At 37.2% G+C, this 23,534-nt stretch overlaps 1 protein-coding gene across 1 annotated transcript in view; it reads right to left on the minus strand.

The window, feature by feature from the left end:
• SLC71A2 (solute carrier family 71 member 2) overlaps positions 1 to 23,534 on the minus strand; it is a 75,930-nt gene that overhangs the window by 42,516 nt on the left and 9,880 nt on the right. Inside the window, exon 2 of the mRNA XM_007462781.1 lies at positions 6,907 to 7,002. Coding sequence (XP_007462843.1) covers positions 6,907 to 7,002 — 96 coding nt within the window. The remainder of the gene's footprint in view (positions 1 to 6,906; positions 7,003 to 23,534) is intronic.

Below are 23,534 nucleotides of genomic sequence, written 5' to 3' on the forward strand. Positions count from 1 at the left end.
AATACTAAAACATCATGAGGACATTACAAGAAAAGAAAATTACACTCCAATCTCTATTGTGCCCATAATTGCAAAGACACGAACAAAATACTAGTAAATCATATCCAGTGATAGTTTTTAAAATTATATATTTCTCATAACTGAGTGGAATTTACTACAAGAACACAAGGGTGGCTTAATATTCAAAAATCAATATAACTGACCACATTACCAGAATAAAGGGGAAAATCTAATTATCTGGTTATATGCAGAAACTTCATCTGATAAAAGTTAACACCCATTCATTATAACAATAAGCAAAACAGGAACAGAAGGGAACTCCCTTTCTCTGATAACGAGTGTCTATAAAAACAATCTACAGCAAACATCATACTTAGTGGTGAATTTTAGAATATCATATCATTTATGAGATAAGGACACCTGCTATGACTGCTTCTATTCAACCTTACACTGGATGTCATAATCAATACAACAAAGAAAGAAAAAGAAATAAAAATAAAAAGGATTGGAGTGATTTAAAAACTGTCATTATTCACAAAAGATATGAGTAGAAAACCTACAGATAAACTATAAGGATTAATAAGTGAATCTAGAAAAATTACTAAACACAAGGTCAGGACACAAAAAACAAATTGTTTTATGTACCATCAACAATTAGAAAATTAACCTTTAAAACTACATTATTTACTATAGCATCAAAACCCAAATACCTAGGAATAAATCTCATGAAAAATTCATGCACTGAGAAATGTAAAACATTATTCAGAGAAAGTTTTAAAGACTGGATAACAGGAGAATATACCATGTAGATTAGAAGACTCACTAGTGTAAAGATGTCAGTTCTCCCTCAATTAATCTGTAGTAATGCAATCACAATCAAAATTCCCAGCAAGTTATTTTGTGAATACTGAAGAGCTGACTACAAAATGTATATGGATATAGAAAAGGCCTACAATAGCCAAGGCAATCTTGAGGAAGAAGAACCAAGTTATGAAAGTTATATAAGATATCAAGATATTGTTATGGAAATCAACACAGCATAGTATCGACACAGGATACATACACAAATAGAATACAAAACCTAGAAACAAATCCATATGAATATGACTGCCTGCTTTATGACAAAGTTGACACATACAGTGGGGAAAGATATTTTTAAATGATGCTGGTTCAACTATACAGTAATATGAACCAAAATGAATCTTGACCACTACAAAATACAGTGATTTTTTTCTAGATGTATGGTAGATCTATGTGTGTAAAATAAACCAATAAAGCTCTGGGGAAGAAGAAAGTTTCTTTAGCAAGATTTTAAGAAAGCAACCAAACATAAGAAAAACATCAGTTAACTGAACTATGTAAAGATTATGAACTACTGTTCATAAAAAGACACTATTAAGAGAGTGAAAAGGCAATCCAAGGAGGGAAAAGAAACATGATCAGATATTCACATGGCAAATAAATATACATAAAGGGGGTTAACTTCATTGATCATTAGGAAGATGCAAATTAAGGCCACACTGTACCCATCAGAATGACTAAAATGAAATACCAACTGTGGGTGAAGATGGCTTGTTGGAGGGTAAATTGATTCACCCACTCTGGAAAACTTTTGGAAGTATATACCTAAATTGAACAAAACCCTGCAATTTTTTCTCCTAGGTATGTATTACAAGAAACAAGAAAAAATGTTTACATCTTAACTGATAAGACATATACAAGAAATATCACAAAAGCAGTATCTGTAATAGGCAAACACAGTAAACCCAAATGTCCATCAACGATAGAATGGATTTCAGAGACTTGCTAAAAGGATTCACAGGACGCAGAAACTGTTATACTCACAGTTATAACTATAGCAAAAGGATATAGCTCAGAACTGCAAACTCACTATTCTTGCCTGAAGTTCAGTAGCTTAATAAATAAATGCTTCTCAGTTTGTTGTGTGTCTTTGAACCCCAGAGCACTGAAATGGTTGTTTTTGACTGTTTTGTCCAGCTTTATTAGGACAGAATTTGTTGACCTCCTGTCATATCAAAAGTCAAAAGTCTGACAGTAATTTTTGAGGGAAAAAAAAAGATGAACTTTGCTTCCAAGACCTGTGAAACACTATGAAGTATAATGAGAGTCCCAAAAGAGAAAGAAAGAAAGAGGAGCAAAAATATTAAAAAATATAATGGCCAAAAACTTCCCAAATTTTATAAAAAATATTAATCTACAGACCCTGGAAGCCAAACAAACCCCAAGTAAAAGTAACACAAAAAGGGAATTCCCTGGCAGTCCAGTGGTTAGGACTCAGCATTCATTGCCGAGGGCGCAAGTTCAATCCCTGGTCAGGGAACTAAGATCCCACAAACTGCAGGGCATGGCCAAAAAAAATGTAACAGAAAGATCCACACCTAGACACATTATAGCATAGTCAAATTGTTGAAAGACAGAGAAAATCTCTAAAGCAGCAAGAAAAAGGAAATGAATTACCGCTTACAGCAGGGACTGACAGATTTATTCCATAAAGGAACATACAGTACATAGTAAATATTTCAGGTAAGGTTGTCTGTGGTGCAACTACTCAACTCTGCCATTGTAGAACAAAAGCTGTCACATTCAATGGGCATTGTCATGGTCCAACAAAATTTTACATTTGAATTTCGTATAATTTTCATGTGTCACCAAATACCTTGATATTTTCCAACCTTTTAAAAATGTAAAAAAACATTCTTAGTACACAGACCACATAAAAACATGCAGTAGGCCAGATGAGGCCTGTGGGCCATAGTTTGCAGACCCCCTGACATCAAGAGAACAATAATACTTATTAACAGCTGATTTCCTGTCAGATACAATGGATGCCAGACAATATAATGATATATTAAAATGCTAAAAAATCTATGAAAAAAACAGAATGCACACTAAATATTTTATATGCCAAATTTTAAGCCGAAGAGACCCACCAACAGTTTCCTTGTATTTCCATGTCAACTCTTCTTATAACTGTATTAATTAGGTAAGTTGGAAATCAGCATTGTTTTTTTTAAGCATTCACAAGTTTATAGATATAAAAGCATGCTACAGATTATAACATACAACACACAAAAATAGGTCAGAAATAAATGCCAAACAAAGGTCACTGCATCTAATTAACTAATACTCATGATATCATAACGGTCAGCTTGGCAAAAGAAGGCAAAGATTTAACATACTGTCATCATATATTATGGATACCTTTCGTGAATGCTACTTATTTTAATAATTATATGACACACAAGAGGGTAGGTTCTGGGTACTTTGGTCAAAACACCATTAGGAACCTGCCAAAACCATAAAAATGAGCCTGGAAAATCTTATGAATCCAGAAAGCAAACAGTGTCCATGTGACTATAGTTAGAACTTACTTCCTTTTCATGTGCAGAGCAAATCATGCCTCAAAGTGCCTGTGTATTATGCCCAAAATGCCTGACAAACAGCCCTAACCATTCCATCCACCTCAACTCCCAAGAGGAAACACTGATTAAAGCAAAGGAGGCAGAAGCGCTGGACTGCGGAGCAAATATGGGGCTGATGAGATAGAATACATGTTTGTTAAATGAAAACGTATTTTGAGAGTAAGAAAGAAGGGATAGGAAAACTGAATGCAGCAGGGAAGTGTTTAAAGAGAATTCTTTGGACTATTAGATCACCATACAGGCAGAAGATGGTATAGCAGGGAATATTGAGTCCTTGAATCTCTATCAGGATTCCAGGAAGGTGAGCTTATAAAAGAAAATCTGCAAATTGCAAAACTAAAATTCTTCACTCACATGAATATTAAGTATATCTTTATTGAAATAAGTGTTCTATTTAAATATACCTAAAGACTTTTATTTATATTAAAATGAGATCAGGCCCTCTAAAAGGATGCACATTTTGAGTAGAGGGTAGAATGTCAGGCAGGGATGTAAGACAAGAGAAAGGCCATTTTTATGTACGAAGAACTAATAGTACTACTAGAAGGTTAAGGTCACTGTGTAAGGTGAACTTTGTGGTTTTGCTTCAGTGTATTAGGGATGGAGACCTTTCTGATGGTGCTTAATTAGCAAACTAAAGTTGTAATCTATGACACGGCCACATGAGACAGGCAACAAATCTCAGAGAAAATGACTAAGAAGAAGAAATTGTTCTACACTACTTCAAACAGAGGGTCCTAATGAATGCTATGATGCAGAGATAGTCAGATTGGACAATATATGAATATGTATGTACTGTTTTGTATCTCCAAATCCTCATCTCAAGACTGTATTTTCTTGCTTTGGAAACAGGACAGAGTGCTGCCCACTAGCTACAGCAAGGGGGAAAAAAAAGAGATCTTTCTGTTCAAAAGGAGGAGTGAACCAGTCCCCCCATGTCAAAAAAGAAACAGAGTTAAACTGTGGTGTAAAATCTGGGGGAGACAGGAAAGTAAAGGACATTTAGCTTAATTTAGCAACACCAAGAGCTTAAAGAAAGAGAATAAGCACATCTACTAACTCAACAACACTTCTACGACACTGTAGAGTGACGCTAGTAACTCTGTACTCCTCACATAAATGTTCTTTTTAACCAAATCTTTGCAAGAAGCAAAATTGCTCAGAAACTGCAAAGAGGCAGTAAAGCAGCATTTAAGCTGGTTTCTAAGACTGCACTGCAGGGTCTAACAGGGACACAGTAACCCTAAGAAAATTATCTGCTTTGGGCAGTAAGAAGGAAGAAGGTGCATTAATTAGTCCATTAACTTATTAATTAAATTTAAAAGGGATCTGATAATCTGGTCTAGGGTCAAAAAGGCCTAAGGATTTTAACCATCTGGAAGGAGGTTTTAGAATTTCTCACATGTTATCAAAAACACTACAACATTCTTCATTTCAATTTGAATTCTTACCACATGAAGAATGATTACAGGATTACTTCTACATTGAGCAATTATAGGCAACGGGTTGCATCAGAAAAATACTAGTTTGAAACTCTTAACTTTGTAAGCTAAAGAAACTGTGGGGGAAAAAGTCAGAGAACTAGGGCCAAAAATTAATTAAAAATTATTTTTATATGGGCTTCCCTGGTGGCACAGTGGTTGAGAGTCCGCCTGCTGATGCAGGGGACACGGGTTCGTGCCCCGGTTCGGGAAGATCCCACATGCTGCAGAGCGGCTGGGCCCGTGAGCCGTGGCCGCTGAGCCTACGCGTCTGGAGCCTGTGCTCTGCAACGGGAGAGGCCAGAACAGTGAGAGGCCCGCGTACCGAAAAAAAAAATATTATTATTATAACAGTTTATTAAAATGAGCAGCCTGGTGTGTCTATATTTACACTAAAAAAATGTCTTGGAGAAGCAATAACTTGACAACACATTATGTGTGTGCCCACAACACATACATTTGTTCAAAGAAAATACACGTTAAGCATCAACTGTGTTCCAGGCAACCCTAGGCACTAGAGACTGTGATTCAAACAGCACGGAGGATTTCATGAAACTTAAAATGGAGACCACTTATCCCCCATTAACTAATAACCAGTTACCTCCTGCAGTAAAGCATTATGAAGAAAAAGGAAATGCAATGAAAAAGAATAAAATAGAGGATAAAAACACAGGAAGTTTTTTAACCTGTTCCATCCAAAATGTAATTTTAAATGTGCCAAAAGAATTAAAAACTTTAAAAAGGGTATAGCAAAGTCATATGTAAGGCTAATAGTCATCCTCTAAAGTCCTCTATTTTCTAAACCTAATTTGGGAACAAAGTTTATCTGAACCCAAAGGGATTCTCTGGTAAGGCAAAATGGTGATTGGGAAGGGTTAACCAACGTTTTTTTTTTTTTTTTTTTTTTTTTTTGGGCTCGCGGCCTGTTGTGGCCTCTCCCGTTGCGGAGCAGAGGCTCCGGACGCGCAGGCTCAGCGGCCATGGCTCACGGGCCCAGCCGCTCCGCGTCATGTGGGATCTTCCCGGACCAGGGCATGAACCCGTGTCCCCTGCATTGGCAAGCAGACTCTCAACCATAGTGCCACCAGGGAAGCCCTAACCAACGATTTTTAAAAAACAATTTAAGACAACTGAACTGTAAGGCCAATTAAAAAATACCTTCATTAAAACTAAGTGTTAAGTAGTTACTAGGCACCTAAAATCTGCACCCCAATCTTTTCTTCAGTATCTCCCTTCCCTCTAACCACACAATATATCAAACATCCAAGTTCTTACTAAGAAATTCAATGGCTTCTACAAAGAAATGGCTGTAGGTCAGTTATCAAAAATGGAAATCGGGGCATTCTTACATTCATCACTGTCATTGTTAAACAGTACTTACTAATCTCCTGTTACTATGTTCTTAAGTCAAAGGTCATTACACCCATACAAAGTAAGTAACAAACTTCAACAAAGCTTTGCAATAATTTCTTAAAGACTTCTTTTTTTTTTTTTTTTTTTTCTTGCGTTATGCGGCCCTCTCACTGTTGTGGCCTCTCCCATTTGCGGTGCACAGGCTCCGGACGCGCAGGCTCAGCGGCCATGGCTCACGGGCCCAGCCGCTCCGCGGCATGTGGGATCCTCCCGAAACGGGGCGCGACCCCGCGTCTCCTGCATCGGCAGGCGGACTCTCAAGCACTGCGCCACCAGGGAAGCCCCCTCTTAAAGACTTCTTAAAGATTTTCCTAGATATACAGACTGTAGTTCATTCATGGCACTCCCAAGATTCTGGGAGTGGCCCTGCTACCCAGGAATATTTAATAAGGAGGTATTTAGTTGCAGGTGGTTCACAGTCTACACAGTGGAAACAACCCAATGGTAAACAGTCTTAAATTATTGTCAAGAGCTATTCTCAAACACATACCTAGACATATAGCTCTGGGGACATATGCTTAACAATGTCTCTGCTCTCATAAACAAGGACCTAGTTCAGCAATACTTACAGTTAACATTGGAGTTGTCAATAGGCCCCATGCAAAGAATTCAAGGAAGATGACAATAGCAGCATGGTGTACACTTGGTCGGCCAAAGCCTTGTAGCTAAAAAAGGAAGGAAATTATTATGAAAAATAGTAAACAGCTATAAGAAACTCATTATCCTAAAATGGTATCTAACATACACACACACACACAAACTGTATAAAAACTTAGGATCTACCTATATTATTTAAGATAAAACTTAATTCTGTGGTATCCCTGATTTCTTCATCTTCCCTAATCATGGAAGGTGCCATTGATGAGATTTTCTACTTGTCCCATCAATACAAATCACTGGAACTTTGGTAGGAAATCAACTGCGTCTTCAAGAGACTGGTGTTCCAGGACCTGAATATTCTGTCTGAACACATTAATTATGTGTTCCTAAGCAATTTGGCCTCTCTAAGCCTGAAGTTTCCCTTGCTACACAAGAGAGGTAGGCAGGGGGTCATATGCTCAAAAGCTTCAGGGGCAGCATAAATGACTTAAAATGATAGGAGGTGGGGGAAGAACAATAAGGACTAGGTCAAATCTGAAACACTTTGATACCTCAAGGTGTCAAAATCCAGCTTTCTGTTTCTGTTTTGTTTGAAAACTGTGCCTATTCTGCTAGTTTTCTGCAGTTTATGACTTCTGGAGATAAAACCTAAAAGTCCACTCAATTTAATGTTCTTTGACTCTGTGCCAATGGTTTTTACAAAATCAAGTGCTGTACTAGCATTTTGTAATAACTGGAAGTGATACTTACAAAAGACTTTGCAAAATCCCCATTATTCCTATTATATTTTTAAGACTTCAAAAGGTAAAAGCACATCTGCATTGTTTAATTAGAATCTAATCATGAGGAAATGATCAAATTCAGATTGTGAGACATTCTATAACACAACTGGCCTGGTCTCCTCCCACAGGCCGCAGAGTGGCTGGGCCCGTGAGCCATGGCCGCTGAGCCTGCGCGTCCGGAGCCTCTGCTCCGCAACGGGAGAAGCCACAACAGTGAGAGGCCCACGTACAAAAAAAAAAAAAAAGTCAATGTCATAAAAGACCAAAGTAAAGGTAGGAGACTTGTACAAATTAAAGGAAACAAGAGTCATAAAAAACGGGGGATCCTGGATAAAAAGGAGACAAGAGGAAAAATTTTCAATATGTACTATTATATTAGATAATCATTTGGCTTTGAGACAGGAAGGGGGCAGGGCACAACCTTTAAAAGAATGACATGGCCTGAGGACACGATAAACTGGTTAGAACAAACTAGGTCCAAGATGGCGGACAAGTCGACTTCCACTAGACCTTGAGCCTCAGTATATGCTCACTGTAACACATCAGCACACTAAATGACACACCCACAGGTGCCGTAACAGTTCCAAGGCTGACCATAAAAGGTCAACAAGTGGGAAATGGTCCAATTCCTGGAAATCCCCAGCCCTTCCCCAAAATACCTGGAATACTCCTCCCACTCATTAGGCTATGAAATTACCTACTCCTATAAAAACTGACAACCCCGTACCCTGGTACCTCTCTCACCTTCTGAGATGGCCCACACTCTGTATATGGAGTGTGTTTCTACCTGAATAAACTTTCTTTCACTTTACTATGGCTTGCTCTTGAATTCTTTCCTGTGCAAAGCCAAGAACCCACACTTGGTGGCTGTCCCAGGGACTCGCCTGAGATGGGAGGTGACCATCCTCTCACTACCCGCTATCTTTCCTGCAACAGCCTTAATGTTACTGCAACTTACTGTCAAATGATTTGGCAAAAATAAAAAAGGTACATATATACTTTCTAAAGCAAATATCACAAAATTTAATTTTGTTAAATTGTTGAACTTAGATGAAGGGAATGACTATTCATTTTACTATTCTTTTACTTTTTGTAGCTTTGAAAATTTTCAAAACGGGCCAAGAACAATTGTTATTAAAAATCCAAACTTGTAAATTTCTAGATTTTTGCAATGTCTAATAATAAGTAGTTTTAAATGTCACTAAGACATTTGAAAAACAGAAAGCATTTTACAAAATTTAAAAGAAAAAGAAGCAATTAAGCATCAAAGAACTAAAAAAAAAGATCTTTAATATAACCCAACCTTCAAACCATGTTTTGAAACAAGGAGGGAAGGGGGTAGAGCAAAACCTTTAAAAGAATGACATAGCCTTAGATACAGCATAAACTAGTTAGAACCAACTAGGTCCAAGATGGTGGTAGATTCGACTTCCACTAGACCTTGAACCTCAGTATACACTCATTGTAATACATGAGCATGCTAAATGACATACCCACAGGCGCCATGACAGTTCCGAGGCCAATCACAAAAAGCCAAAAAGTGGGTCGTGGCCCAATTCCTGGAAACCCCTGTCACTTTCCCGAAATAGTTGGAATAATCCTCCCACTCATTAGCCTATGAAATTACCCAGCCCTTAACAACTAACCACCCCATATTTCAGGGCCTCTTGCCTTCTTAGATGGCCCACACTCTGTGCAGTGTTTCTCCCTACGCCGCTCTGACCTTCCGAGACAACTGCATTCTGTCTATGGAATGTGTATCTCTCTAAATAAATCTACTTCTTACCTATCACTTTGTCTCTCACTGAATTCTTTCTGTGACAAGACATAAAGAACCTGAGCATCATTAAATCCTGAGACCAGGTGTGTGACCTCAATTAAAAGACAGTGGGTTCAAGTCTGGGTTCGAATCCCAGCCTGTGGGTTCAAATCCCATCTGAGCTGTGAGGTTTCAGTTTCATCAGTTCTTTATCAATAGAATAGTGAATGGAAATGGTAGCAACTCATCAGCCTCTGCCTGTGAGGAGACCTTCTGCATCAGTTGTTCCAGCCACTGGAGTCAGAAACTCTGCGATTGTAATTGTGCCAATAACAGAGTAGCTTTCCATCCTAGCTCCTTCACCCTCTGCAGGGCAGCCAGAGAAACCATTTAAATGTAAATCAGATGTTACTCCTCTGCTCCACCCTCCCTGGCTCCTACTGCACTTGGCCACACATCTAAAACATCCAACTGGTCCTACATGTCCCTATTCCCTTGTTATGCTCTATTGTTTCCTAGAAGATGTCTAACAAAATTCATTCTGTTTATTGTCTACCTCCCCTGGAATGGGAATGTAAATGCCATGAAGGAAAAGGATTTTTTGTCTGTTTTGTTCAGAGATGTATCCCAAATAGCTCTTCTCTCTATATAACAAGCACTCGACAAAATACACATGATATAGAAGAAGGAGCTCTTCTGAGACTGATGTCTTTTCTCTGGTCTTTTAAACAGCAAACCCCAGAATGTAGAAAAAAGTGACCTATATTCCTCAAAGAAACAGTATGTGGATGGGGGGGGGGGAGGAACCATATACTACATTAGTATATAGATTAAAACAAATTTAAGAAATATTAACCAAAAGCAATGTGTGCACTTTGGGTTTTGACTCAAACTAACTGGAAAAAAATTGAGTCAACTGTGAAATAAAATTCATATTTTATGCCAAGACAAGAAAAATTTAAACATAAAAAATTTTCTCTGCCATTTGGCACCCCCTCTCTCCCCACTGTGGATTGTGTATCTGCATTATGCATCAACCAAACCTTCCCTATCAGCAGAAATTTCCCCTCAACCATGAAGAACAACATTCTCCTAAGTCAACTCCTTAAAGATAACATTCTTTCCTTGATAAGGTGTCACATGGCACTCAGATCTGGATTGTGTGAACTGTCAATAATATGTCATTTGATGGACAACCCTCTGCCTCAAAAAAGCTTAATATAACTGTTTCTTGACTTCTGATGGGCCAAACAGTTCTCAGAGTTTTCTGAGATGCTCCTCCCAGTTATAATCCTCAAATTTAGCTCAAAATTTTCCATTTCTTTCTTAGATCGACTGATTAATTTTTCATCAACACAGTCATGGAAATTTGAAAATGGAATATTAAATGATACTAAAGACTTATTGTAATAATGGTACTGAAGAAAGATTTTTTAAAATATCCTCACACCTTAGAGTCACATGCTAATGTATTAAATTTTGAAATAAGAAGATATCTGTAATCTGTTTTAAAATCTACAGCATGAAAACTAAAGCAGAAGTGGTGGCAAAAATAACTTTTAAAAAAGTAAATGGGTTATATGCATTTACTAATAATTTCCAAATTATTTGGGTGGAAATTCTGATAGTTACCCACACCACACTGCAAAGAAACTACTCTCAAACTGCGAGTGAATATGTCAACAAATAGCCTAACTATTCCTTTTAAATCATTTTATCAAGCATCATGCACACAAGAGTTAAAAACAAAACAAAACAAAAAAACCCTCTGAAAACCACTCACAGTAGAAAGCATAGGAGGGACACCCTATTTCTCATTTGCAATTTCTGTGATTTAGTGCTTCTTTCCCAGGCAAGCTCTATTTATGGAGACCACTGGAAAAGAGATCCATGTGGCTGCAATGCTGATTAAATATAAAAAGAGGTACACACTTTAGTCTGTGTGCACATATCATTATATAATTATGCTATTTTTAACACCTTGCAAAAAATAGACAACCCACCTTTTGTTCAAACATTAAAAGCTTACATCTGTCAGTGAGAAATTGCTTAAATTAACAAACATCTCTTCTAAAATGCAAACACTTTCTTTCACCTCTACATAAACTACTTTAATTGAATTATCATTCATCCCTAGCAAATACCAATGTGGCATGACAGCCGGGCCCTGGTATGGTGGGAACTTTGTGTGGGCAACTGGATATGAAATGGTGACAAAAATAAATCTGCTTTCCTTCCAATTCTTCCTAAGCTCTTGGTGGCTAGTATGCAGATGAAAAAAGGACACAGGCTTCTCCTTTAAATTATGAGCTAATTAGAAAGTATTTATCAAAGCTTAACTGATTATTTCTTGTTGAACATTATCTAGTGCAGCCTCTCTGGATCAGTTCAATGTCTCCCCTCTCCATTTTGCCTCTTTATCAATCAGTATGGAACATCTTGACATGTTTAGAAGCAGAGGATGAAAAGTGTGTGATGATGTTTTTACACACTCACATTACCATCTCTCCCACAGATGATCCTGCCTTGACTCCTCTTCACTGCCCCCTCCAAATCTTTCTTGACACTACACTCAGAGTGATCATTCTAAAATGCAAATCTTATCCTATTACTCCTGTAGAAGACTGCAAAAAATGAGCTATAGATTCCTCCCATTCCTGTACACAAAACCTTTTTACAAGATGACTGTGCTGTCAGTTCCATCAAACGGTACGGTCTATTTCTCCACTTCCCTAGATCTGGGGTGGTTTAACAACTTGATCTAACCAACAGATAGGTAAAGTAACAACACAGACTTCTGACATAGGCCTCCAGAGGCCTTCTAGACCACATGAAGAAATACCATCTAGGCATAGGAGAATGAGAGCATATGAGGCCCTCCAGACCAACCAGTGAATAGCCATTGCCAACTGCCTGGTACAGGGGCAAGGCCAGTTGAGATCATCCAACTCCAATCAAGCCTGCAGATGACTAAAGAAGTATGAGTAACTCCAAAAAAATCCAGTGAAGAACCCCACACTGAGCCTAGCCCAAACTGCTAACCCAAAGAATATTTGTTTTAAGCCACTAAATTTCGGGGTAGTTCCTTATGTAGCAAATGGTAACTGATACAACTCCCCACCCCGTTGCCCTCATGATTAATTTTAAACTCTTAAGATTATTTTTGAGTCTCCTTTGTAGCTCTCCAATATCATCCTTAGTCCAAACATAACTCAATGAAAAATGTGTGAGATTACCCTTCATCACAAACATCATTTTTTACTATTTTATTTAAAAGAGTAGATTGTGTAGTCACTATATGTGTTATAGACATTTGTGATTAGAAAGAGCAACCACCAATGTCTGAGAAATCATTTTTTGAACGCTAGACTACAAAAAAAACACAACACTTCACAGTATCAGTGGTGTTCGGAAGCAGGGGAACGTGGGTGACAAATGACTTAAAATATAAGCATGTGAAACATGTTACAACATGAATGAACCTTGAGGACACTATGCTAAGTGAAATAAACCAGTCACAAAAAAAAAATACTTTTTGATTCCACTAATATGAGGTATCTAGAGTAGAAGAACGCATAGAAACAAAAGGTACAGGACTTCCCTGGTGGCGCAGTGGTTAAGAAACCACCTGTCAATGCAGGGGACACGGGTTCAAGCCCTCGTCCGGGAAGATCCCCCATGCCGCGGAGCAACTAAGCCCGTGAGCCACCACTACTGAAGCCCGCGTGCCTAGAGCCTGTGCTCCGCAATAAGAGAAGCCACTGCAATAAAGCCCACTCACTGCAACAAAGAGTAGCCCCTGCTTGCTGCAACTACAGAAAGCCCACGTGCAACAGTGAAGACCCAACACAGCCAAAAAATAAATAAAAATTTTTAAAAACCAAAAAAACAAAAACAAAAGGTAGAATGGTGGATGCCAAAGCCACAGGCCAGGGTAGGAGGAAAGAGGAAATTGTTGTTTAATGGGTATAAGTTTGTTTTGCAAGATGAAAACGTTCTGTTGATTAACAATGCAAATATACTTAATACTACTGAATTGTACACTTAAAATTTACCATCTTATCCATTTTTATATTATGTGTACTCTACCACAGTTAAAGAAAAATGTATATATACATACATTTGCATATATATGCATGTGGAATATTCGAAATTATGTAAGGGACCCCAAAAGGGGTCCTTCAATAGAAGGAAAGGAAGCCTGTGTGATTAATGATGAGGCATCCATATGGATTAAGACCTATTTCTTTCAAACATAAACTTCAAATAGAAAGGGCCAAGAGCAGTTGTAGGTCTAGACTTGTCTTTGAGCTTCCTCTCACATGTAGGGTACTCCAGGGTGCTAAATGCAGGAAGTTTTTTAACTCAGTGATGATTTTCCTAGCATACTGAAAATTAGCTTATAGGTAAATAAAAGGCATTGTCCATAGCATTCTGTTTAAAAGACTGTATACTACCCGCCATAGGAAACAGTAAGCACTGATTTTATTTTTCTAATATGAGGAATTAACATTGTATTGCTTAAGAAGGAAAACAACTTCTAGTCTGAGCTCTCTTAAGCCTACTGTGATTCCTAAGGAGACATGACAAGAGGTTTAACATCACTCTGGCTATAGTATAGAAGCTTGTAACTAGTCATCAAAACAAGACATGGTGCAAAACAAGTACTCCATGGATTTCATTCAAAGTAGGACAAAGCAACAAACCAATGAATCACTGCACATATACTCCTAAAAGTTAGCTGATGAGCTTTAATACAAAGAACCAAAATATCAAATACGTGAAAGGCAGTATTAAGGGAACTACATACTTGGACTTGGCACTTCTCTTCCACCTAATGTTTTATATAACAGTAGAGACTAATGAGTTTATTATCTTTCTGCATTCCTTTTTATGGAATATATACACTTAAAAACATTACAACTGTTGCATGAACAAATGAAAGTCATAAAACCTTAAAGTAAGGGAATATACATGTTCTACTCTCCACAGGCAATCACAATGCTAGAAATCTGTCACATATTTTTATGAATGTACATTCACAGGTAAAAACATCCTTTTATATAAATGGTAACAGAATATACATGTTATCTTTTTTTTTTTTTACCTTATTCTATCTCTTTCCATGTCACTGTATACAAATAGCTACATGGTATTCCACTGTATGAATATAGCATTATTTTAACCATTCCATATTGATCGGTATCAATGGAGTTTCCACTTTTTCAATGTTGTTGCAATTAATAATTTTCATTTTAAAACTTTCTGAGATAATTTTAAACCTATAGAAAGTTGTAAAACCCGTAGAGTCCTTGTATACCCCTTACCAGCTTCCCCAAATGTTAACACCTTAAATAACTATGGTACAATTATTCAAACCTGGAAACTAACATTACTACACTACTTTAGCTAATCTACAAATCTCACTTGAATTCACTATTTTCCCCACTAATTTTTTTCTTTTTCCTAGTTTAGGACCTAATCCAGGATTTCACACTGCATTTAGGTCTCATGTTTCCTTAGGCTTTTCCAATCTGAGATGACTCCTAAGATTTTTATTTTTTATTTTTTATGATCTTGACACTTTTGAGGAGTTCTGGTATATACTTCACCAGTTATTTTGTAGAATGTTGTTCAGTTTGAATTTGTCTAATGTTCTCTCATGATTAGGCTGGAGATATTCATTAAAATTTTTTTATTGGGATATAATTCATATCCCATAAAATTCATCATTTTCAAATATACAACTCAGTGGTTTTTCATATATTCACAAAGTTCTAAAACCATCAACTAAAAAGAAATCTCATATCCATTAGCACTCACTCCCCATTTTCTCCTCACCCCATCCCCTGGTAACTGCTAATCTACCTTCTTTCTCTGTGGATCTGCCTATTCTAGAATCATATATAAATAGAATTCACAAACGTAATCATAAAATGTGTGGCTTATTGTGCCTTGCTGCTTCCATTCGGCACAATATTTTCAAAGTTCATCCATGTTCATTTTTCAGTTCTATGGCCAAACAATATTCCATTGTATAGATATACTGCATTTTGCTTATTCATTCATCAGTTTAATAGACACTTGAGTTTTTTCTACCTTTGGCTATTATGAATAGTGCTGCTATAAACACTGATGTACGAAGTTTTTGTAGAAACATAGATTTCCAATTCCCTTGGCTATAACCAAGGAATTGTTGGGACAATTAATATCCTTTCATATATATAAATGTACAGCATTCTAGGATAAATTCCTAGAAGTAGAATTGCGCCAAAGGTTATACACACTTTAAATTATAATAAGAACCAATTATAATCAAAAAGCTGTACAAACTGTGGGTAAAAAAAAAATACACTTCAACTTATGTCAGCTAATCAACTAATATCTCTAACATAAAAAATTCTTCTAAAAAAGTCAAGAAGAAAAAGACTAACAATGCAATAGTAAGATGGGCAAAAGGTAAGCACAAACAGTTCATAGAATAAGGTATCAAATAGCACTTCAACAACTTCATTCATAATAAGAAAAATGCAAAATTGAGGTTTACTCAGATAATTTCTCACTATCAGAATAGCAAAACTTCCAAAGTTTCACAATATTCTCTTACACTGCTAATGGGATGAAAAATGGTACAATGCGGCAACATCTAGCAAAATTACTTACATATTTATCCTCCAAAGCAACAATCCCACTTTAGGGATTTGTCCCAAAGACAAAATGGCCAAAATATGAGGTGTCATACACACAAGGCTTTGGGAACACTTTGATAGTGCTTCTGCCTTCACAAGGGACTCAGTTCATTCAGTAAAGTACTGACAGAATAGACTATAGTAAATCCACACACTGGAGTATTATACAGTAATAAAACGGAAATGTCTACATACTGCTTTGGAGCAATGATCAGAATATGTTGTTAAGTAAAAAAAAGCAAGGCACATAATACTGTGCAATGTACAGTACTTTTTAATCTAAGAGATGATCAAATAATATGAATACCTATGCACACACATATATTTGCTCATATTAAAAAACAAAACACAGGTGGAAAGAAAAATAAGCAACCAAAGAAAAGCAGTTACATACAGAAGGAAGAAGGGAGAGAAATGGAGGCCACAGAGATGGTAGCAAGATTTCATACCTTGTTTTATATATTTGACTTTGGAACCATGTAAATGCTTTACCTAATTCTAAAACAAAATTAAATCCAAATGAAATAAATCAACCTGTGTATCAAGGTGTTGTTTAGTTGCTTTAAAACACAGAATTTGAATGCACATCCTTAGAGGCTACATTCTAAGGGTCAAAAAAATCTTGAACTGTTTTAAAGTAATCATGTTGGTACTAATAACCTTGTTTTTATTTCCTGAAACTTTCAAATGTAACTAGTAGAATAGAGTAAATAAGGTACTATGCTATTGTCTCTAGGAACCAAAATTTTCATTGTAAGAGAAAAAGATATAAATATAAAATCAAAGAAGTAAATACTGGAAATCCTAAATCTGGTTTAAAAATATCGATATAGATTATGATACACATTACCTTAAAGGAAAACAGTTAGGATTTCCTAAATCTATTCACTGAAAAGACCTAGAAAAAAATGAGCAACCCAACAGAAGCAAACATCTCCTAGAGCCCAGACTGTGGTCTTAAAATATCATTTCCCACTAAAAGAAAATTGAACTTTTTAGACAATGAGCTGATTCCAGGTTTGGGGCAAAATATGTACATGATCCTGGAACATATCTTTCCAAAAGCAAAGATGCTATCACAGACTACAGTCATATCAAAAGGATTCAGGAGCCAACCTGAAGGAAACCGCACTGGGCAAAGACTGAGTAAAAAGAGTAATATCTGCCACAGATTGAAACATATATATATTCAAATTTGTAAGTCCATCAATCTTTGGTGGATGCTAGAAAACTAAGCCATTATTCTGAAAACTGGTAAATGTGGAGTAAAAAAAAAAAAAAGAGAGAGCGAGAGAGAAGCACTTATTCTGCTTTTCCATATCTCAGGGTAACCAAATACTGACTAGCTAAAGTTCTTCTTTTTAAGAATTTCAATGAATGAATGAAGAAGGAATGATTAACATATAATCCTCACACTTAGTAATAAGGTCATTTTAATAGTAAATCTAGGCAATAACCATTAATGGCCGTTAAAGTCATTAGGTAAAAGTGAACAAGGTACTTCATGAAGGAATAATCAGACTAACACCTGAAACCTGATCATTCATAACATCACTAAGAGAGTCAAAGATTATTTCTTGCATCATGTGCTACAACAATAAATAACACCACTTATAAATTATTCTTGCCAAAATAAAATAAAACAAACAAAAGCTTGGATTCAACTCAGCTGACACATAAGGACCAGTTTACACAAAATGCAGATGAAATAAGACTGTGTTTCAACTGGTGGAGTAGGGGGATGAATATATGAGTGTATTCATAACTGAATATAAGTAAAAAACAAAAAACAAAAAACTTTTTAAAAGTTACCAAAAATTTTAAAAAGAACCTGTCTCATTAACAGTGTTTGAAAATACCTGTTTCCCCATATTCTAAGACTACAAATACTTTTAAAATTTTTGTTAGATTTTTTAAATGATTATCATTTTATTTTGCATTTCTCTGATTACAAGTGAAGGTGAGCTTCTTTCCTATGATTATTAGGAACTTATATTTATTTTTCTATGAATTGTCTGTTCATTCTTTGCACATTTTTTTTCATAAAGAGTATAACCTTTCATATTTATTTATAGGACCTGTTTACAATCAATATCAAAGATATTTATATTGTGCAACATTAAATCATTCTCTCTCATCCACTGGCACCCATACCCTTTAAAAATAAAAGATACACCCTCTTTTATCTTTAGTAGAAGATAGTATTTAAGGTGAGAGTTTCAGCCATTTTAACCAGCCAGAAGAACCTAGAAGGGTAGAGGGCAATTTCTTCCTACCAAACAGCTGGGATGAGAATGGGATGCAACTTCAGTGGCTGGACACTACTTGCCCCAAAGCTGCTGCAGTAAGAGATGCTGGGACACCGGACAGAAGCCAGAAGGTGAGAATTCCTACCACATCATTCAGTCTCCTGGATCTCTGCCTGCAGGGTCTGTTGGAAACAAGAGTACCGTGTGGTTGACAGGTCCTGGTGCTCTGGCCAGGTGTCAGGCCTGAGCCTCCAAGGTGGGAGGTCGAGTCCAGGACACTGGACCACCAGTGACCTACTGGCCTCACGTAATGTCAACTGGTGAGAGCTCACCTAGAGATCTCTGTCTCAATACTAAGACCCAGCTCCACCCAATGGACAGCAAGCCCCAGTTCTTGATGCCCCATGCCAAACAACTAGCAAGACAGGAACACAACCCCACCCATTAGCAGAGAGGCTGCCTAAAATCGTAAGAAGTTCACAGACACCCCAAAACAGACCACCAGACACAGCCCTGCCCACCAGAAAGACAATATCCAGTCCCACCCACCAGAACACAGGCACCAGTCCCCTCCACCAGGAAGCCTACCCAAGCCACGGAACAAACCTCACCCGCTGGGGGCAGACACAAAAAACAGCGGGAACTATGAACCTGCAGCCTGCAAAAAGGAGACCCCGACCCCAAACACAGTAAGTTAAACAAAATGAGAAGACAGAGAAATATGCAGCAGGTGAAGAAGCAAGGTAAAAAAGCCACCAGACCAAACAAATGAGGAGAAAATAGGCAGTCTACCTGAATAAGAATTCAGATTAATGGCAGTAAAGATGATCCAGGGGCTTCCCAGGTGGCGCAGTGGTTGAGAGTCCGCCTGCCGATGCAGGGGACACATGTTCGTGCCCCGGTCTGGGAATGTCCCACATGCCGTGTAGTGGCTGGGCCTGTGAGCCATGGCCGCTGAGCCTGCGCGTCCGGAGCCTGTGCTCCGCAATGGGAGAGGCCACAACAGTGAGAGGCCCGCATACCGCAAAAAAAATAAATAAATAAAAAAATAAGTACAAATAAAAATTATTAAAAGCAGCAAGGGAAAAGCAACAAACTACATACAAGGGAATCTCCATAAGGTTAACAGGTGATCTTTCAGCAGAAACTCTGCAAGCCAGAAGGGACTGGCAGGACAAACCTACAACAGATTACTCTACCCAGCAAGGGTCTCGTTCAGATTCGACAGAGAAATTAAAACTTTTACAGACAAGCAAAAGCTAAGAGAATTCAGCACCACCAAACCAGTTTTACAACAAATGTTAACGGAATTTCTCTAGGCAGGAAACACGAAGGAAAAGACCTACAAAACCAAACCCAAAACAATTAAGAAAACTGTAATAGGAACACACATATCGATAATTACCTTAGAAGTAAATGGATTAAATGCTCCAACCAAAAGACACAGACTAGCTGAATGGATACAAAAACAAGACCTGTACATATGCTGTCTACAAGAGATCCACTTCAGACCTAGGGACACATAAAGACTAAAAGTGAGGGGATGGAAAAAGATATTCCATGCAAATGGAAATCAAAGAAAGCTGGAGTAGCAATTCTCATATCAGACAAAATAGACTTTAAAATAAAGATTATTTCAAGAGACAGAAAAGGACACTACATGATAATAAAGGGGTCAATCCAATAGGAAGATATAACGATTGTAAATATTTATGCACCCAACATAGGAGCACCACAATACATAAGTCAAATGTTACCACCCATTAAAGGGGAAGTTGACAGCAACACAATAACAGTAGGGTACTTTAACACCCCACTTTCACCAATGGACAGATCATCCAAAACAAAATAAAAAAGGGAACACAAACTTTAAATGACACGTTATACAAGATGAACTTAATTGATATTTATGGGATATTCCATCCAAAAACAACAAAATACACTTTCTTCTCAAGTGCTCATGGAACATTCTCCAGGATAGATCATATCTTGGGTCACAAATCAAGCCTTGGTAAACTTAAGAAAACTGAAATCGTATCAAGTATATTTTCCGACCAGAAAACTATGAGACTAGATATCAATTACAGGAAAAAAATTGTAAAAAATACAAACACATGGGGGCTAAACAATTCATACTAAGTAACCAAGAGATCACTGAAAAAATCAAAGAAAAATCAAAAGATATCTAGAAACAAATGACAATGAAAACACGATGACCCCAAAACCTATGGGATGCAGCAAAAGCAGTTCTAAGAGAGGTGATAGCTATACAAGCCTACTTCAAGAAACAAGAAAAATCTCAAATAAACAACCTGACCTTACACCTAAAGCAATTTGAGAAAGAAGAACAAAACCCAAAGTTAGCAGAAGGAAAGGAATCATAAATATCAGATCAGAAATGAAGGAAATGATACCAAAGATCAATAAAACTAAAAGCTGGTTGAGAAGATATGCAAAATTGTTAAACCATTAGCCAGACTCATCAAGAAAAACAGGGAGAAGACTCAAATCAACAGAATTAGAAATGAAAAAGGAGAAATAACAACTGACGCTGCAGAAATACAAAGGATCATAAGAGATTACTACAAGCAACCATATGCCAATAAAATGGACAAAAATCGACAACTTCTTAGAAAAGCACAACCTTCCAAGACAGAACCAGGAAGAAATAGAAAGTATAAACAGAACAAGCACTGAAATTGAAACTGTGATTAAAAATCTTCCAACAAACCAAAGCCCAGGACCAGATGGCTTCACAGGCAAATTCTATTAAACATTTAGAGAAAAGGTAACACCAAACCCTCTCAAACTCTTCCAAAATACTGCAGAGGGAGGAGCACTCCCAAACTTATTCTACGAGGCCACCATCACCCTGATACCAAAACCAGACAAAGATGTCACAAAGAAAGAAAACTACAGGCCAATGTCACTGATGAACACAGATGCAAAAATCCACAACAAAATACTAGCAAAGAGAATCCAGCAGCACATTAAAAGGATCATACACCATAATCAAGAGAGTTTTATCCCAGGAATGCAAGGATTCTTCAATATACACAAATCAATCAATGTAATAAACCATATTAACAAATTCAAAGAGAAAAACCATATGATCATCTCAATAGATTCAGAAAAAGCTTTAGACAAAATTCAATACCTATTTATGATAAAAAAAACCCTCCAGAAAGTAGGCACAGAGGGAACCTACCTCAACATAATAAAGGCCATATATGACAAACCCAGAGCCAACATCATTCTCCATGGTGAAAAACTGAAACCATTTCCTCTAAGATCAGGAACAAGACAAGGTTGCCCAGTCTCACCGCTATTATTCAACATGGTTTTGGAAGTTTTAACCACAGCAATCAGAGAAGAAAAAGAAAAAAAAGAATCCAAATTGGAAAAGAAGAAGTAAAACTGTCAATGTTACAGATGACATGACACTATACATAGAGAATCCTAAAGATGCTACAAGAAAACTACTAGAGCTAATCAGTGAATTTGGTAGAGTAGCAAAATACAATATTAATGCACAGAAATCTCTTGCATTCCTATACACTAATGACGAAAAATCTGAAAGAGAAATTAAGGAAACACTCCCATTGCCACTGCAACAAAAAGAATACCTAGGAATAAACCTACCTAAGCAGACAAAAGACCTGTATGCAGAGAACTATAAGACACTGATGAAAGAAATTAAAGATGATACAAACAGATGGAGAGATACACCATGTTTTTAGATTGGAAGAATCAACACTGTGAAAATGACTATACTACCCAAAGCAAACTACAGATTCAATGCAATCCCTATCAAACTAAAAATGGCATTTTTCACAGAACTAGAACAAAAAATTTCACAATTTGTATGGAAACAGAAAAGACCCCAAAGAGCTAATGCAATCTTAAAAACAGAGCTGGAGGAATCAGGCTCCCTGAATTCAAAGTATGCTACAGAACTACAGTAATCAAGACAGTATGGTACTGGTACAGAGAAATATAGATCAATGGAACAGGACAGAATGCCCAGAGATAGACCCATGCACACATGGTCACCTTAGCTTTGACAAGGAGGCAAGAATATGCAATGGAGAAAAGACAGTCTCTTCAATAAATGGTGCTGGGGAAACTGGACAACTACATGGAAAAGAATGCAATTTGAACAATTCCTAACACTATACACAAAAATAAACTCAAAACAGATCAAAGACCTAAATATAAGGCCAGATGCTATAAAACTCTTAGAGGAAAACATAGGCAGAACACTCTATGACATAAATCACAGCAAGATCCTTTTTGACCCACCTCCTAGAGTAATGGAAATAAAAACAAAAATAAACAAATGGGACCTAAGAAAACTTAAAAGCCTTTGCACAGCAAAGGAAACCATAAACAAGACGAAAAGACAACCCTCAGAATGGGAGAAAATATTTGCAAATGAAGCAACTGACAAAGGATTAATCTCCAAAATGTACAAGCAGTTCATGCAGCTCAATATCTAAAAAACAAACAATGCAATCCAAAAATGGGCAGAACACCTAAAGAGACATTTCTTCAAAGATATACAGATTGCCAACAAACACATGAATGGATGCTCAACATCACTAATCATTAGAGAAATGCAAATCAAAACCACAAGGAGGTGGGGCTTCCCTGGTGGCACAGTGGTTGAGAGTCCCCCTGCCAATGCAGGGGACACAGGTCCGTGCCCTGGTCCGGGAAGATCCCACATGCTGCGGAGTGGCTGGGCCTGTGAGCCACGGCAGCTGAGCCTGCTCGTCTGGAGCCTGTGTTCTGCAATGGAAGAGGCCACAACAGTGAGAGGCCTGCGTACCGCAAAAAGAAAAAAAAAAAAAAAAGATTTAAAAATCACACTATGTTCTTGAACACAATGCAGCTAGGAATCAGTAACATAAGAAAATTTTGAAAATTCATAAATATGAACATTATTCAACATACTCCTAAATAGCCATGTGTCAAAAAAGAAATCACAAAGAAAGTTACAAAACTTTCAGATGAAAGAAAAGGAAAACACAGCATATCAAAGCTTGTTAAATGCAGCTAAAGCAGTGCTTAGAGAGAAACTTACAGCTGTAAATGCCTGATTATTACAGAAGATCT

This window comes from Lipotes vexillifer, unplaced genomic scaffold (genome assembly GCF_000442215.2).
Source record: "Lipotes vexillifer unplaced genomic scaffold, Lipotes_vexillifer_v1.1 scaffold1390, whole genome shotgun sequence".
NCBI classification, from domain to species: Eukaryota; Metazoa; Chordata; class Mammalia; order Artiodactyla; family Lipotidae; genus Lipotes; species Lipotes vexillifer.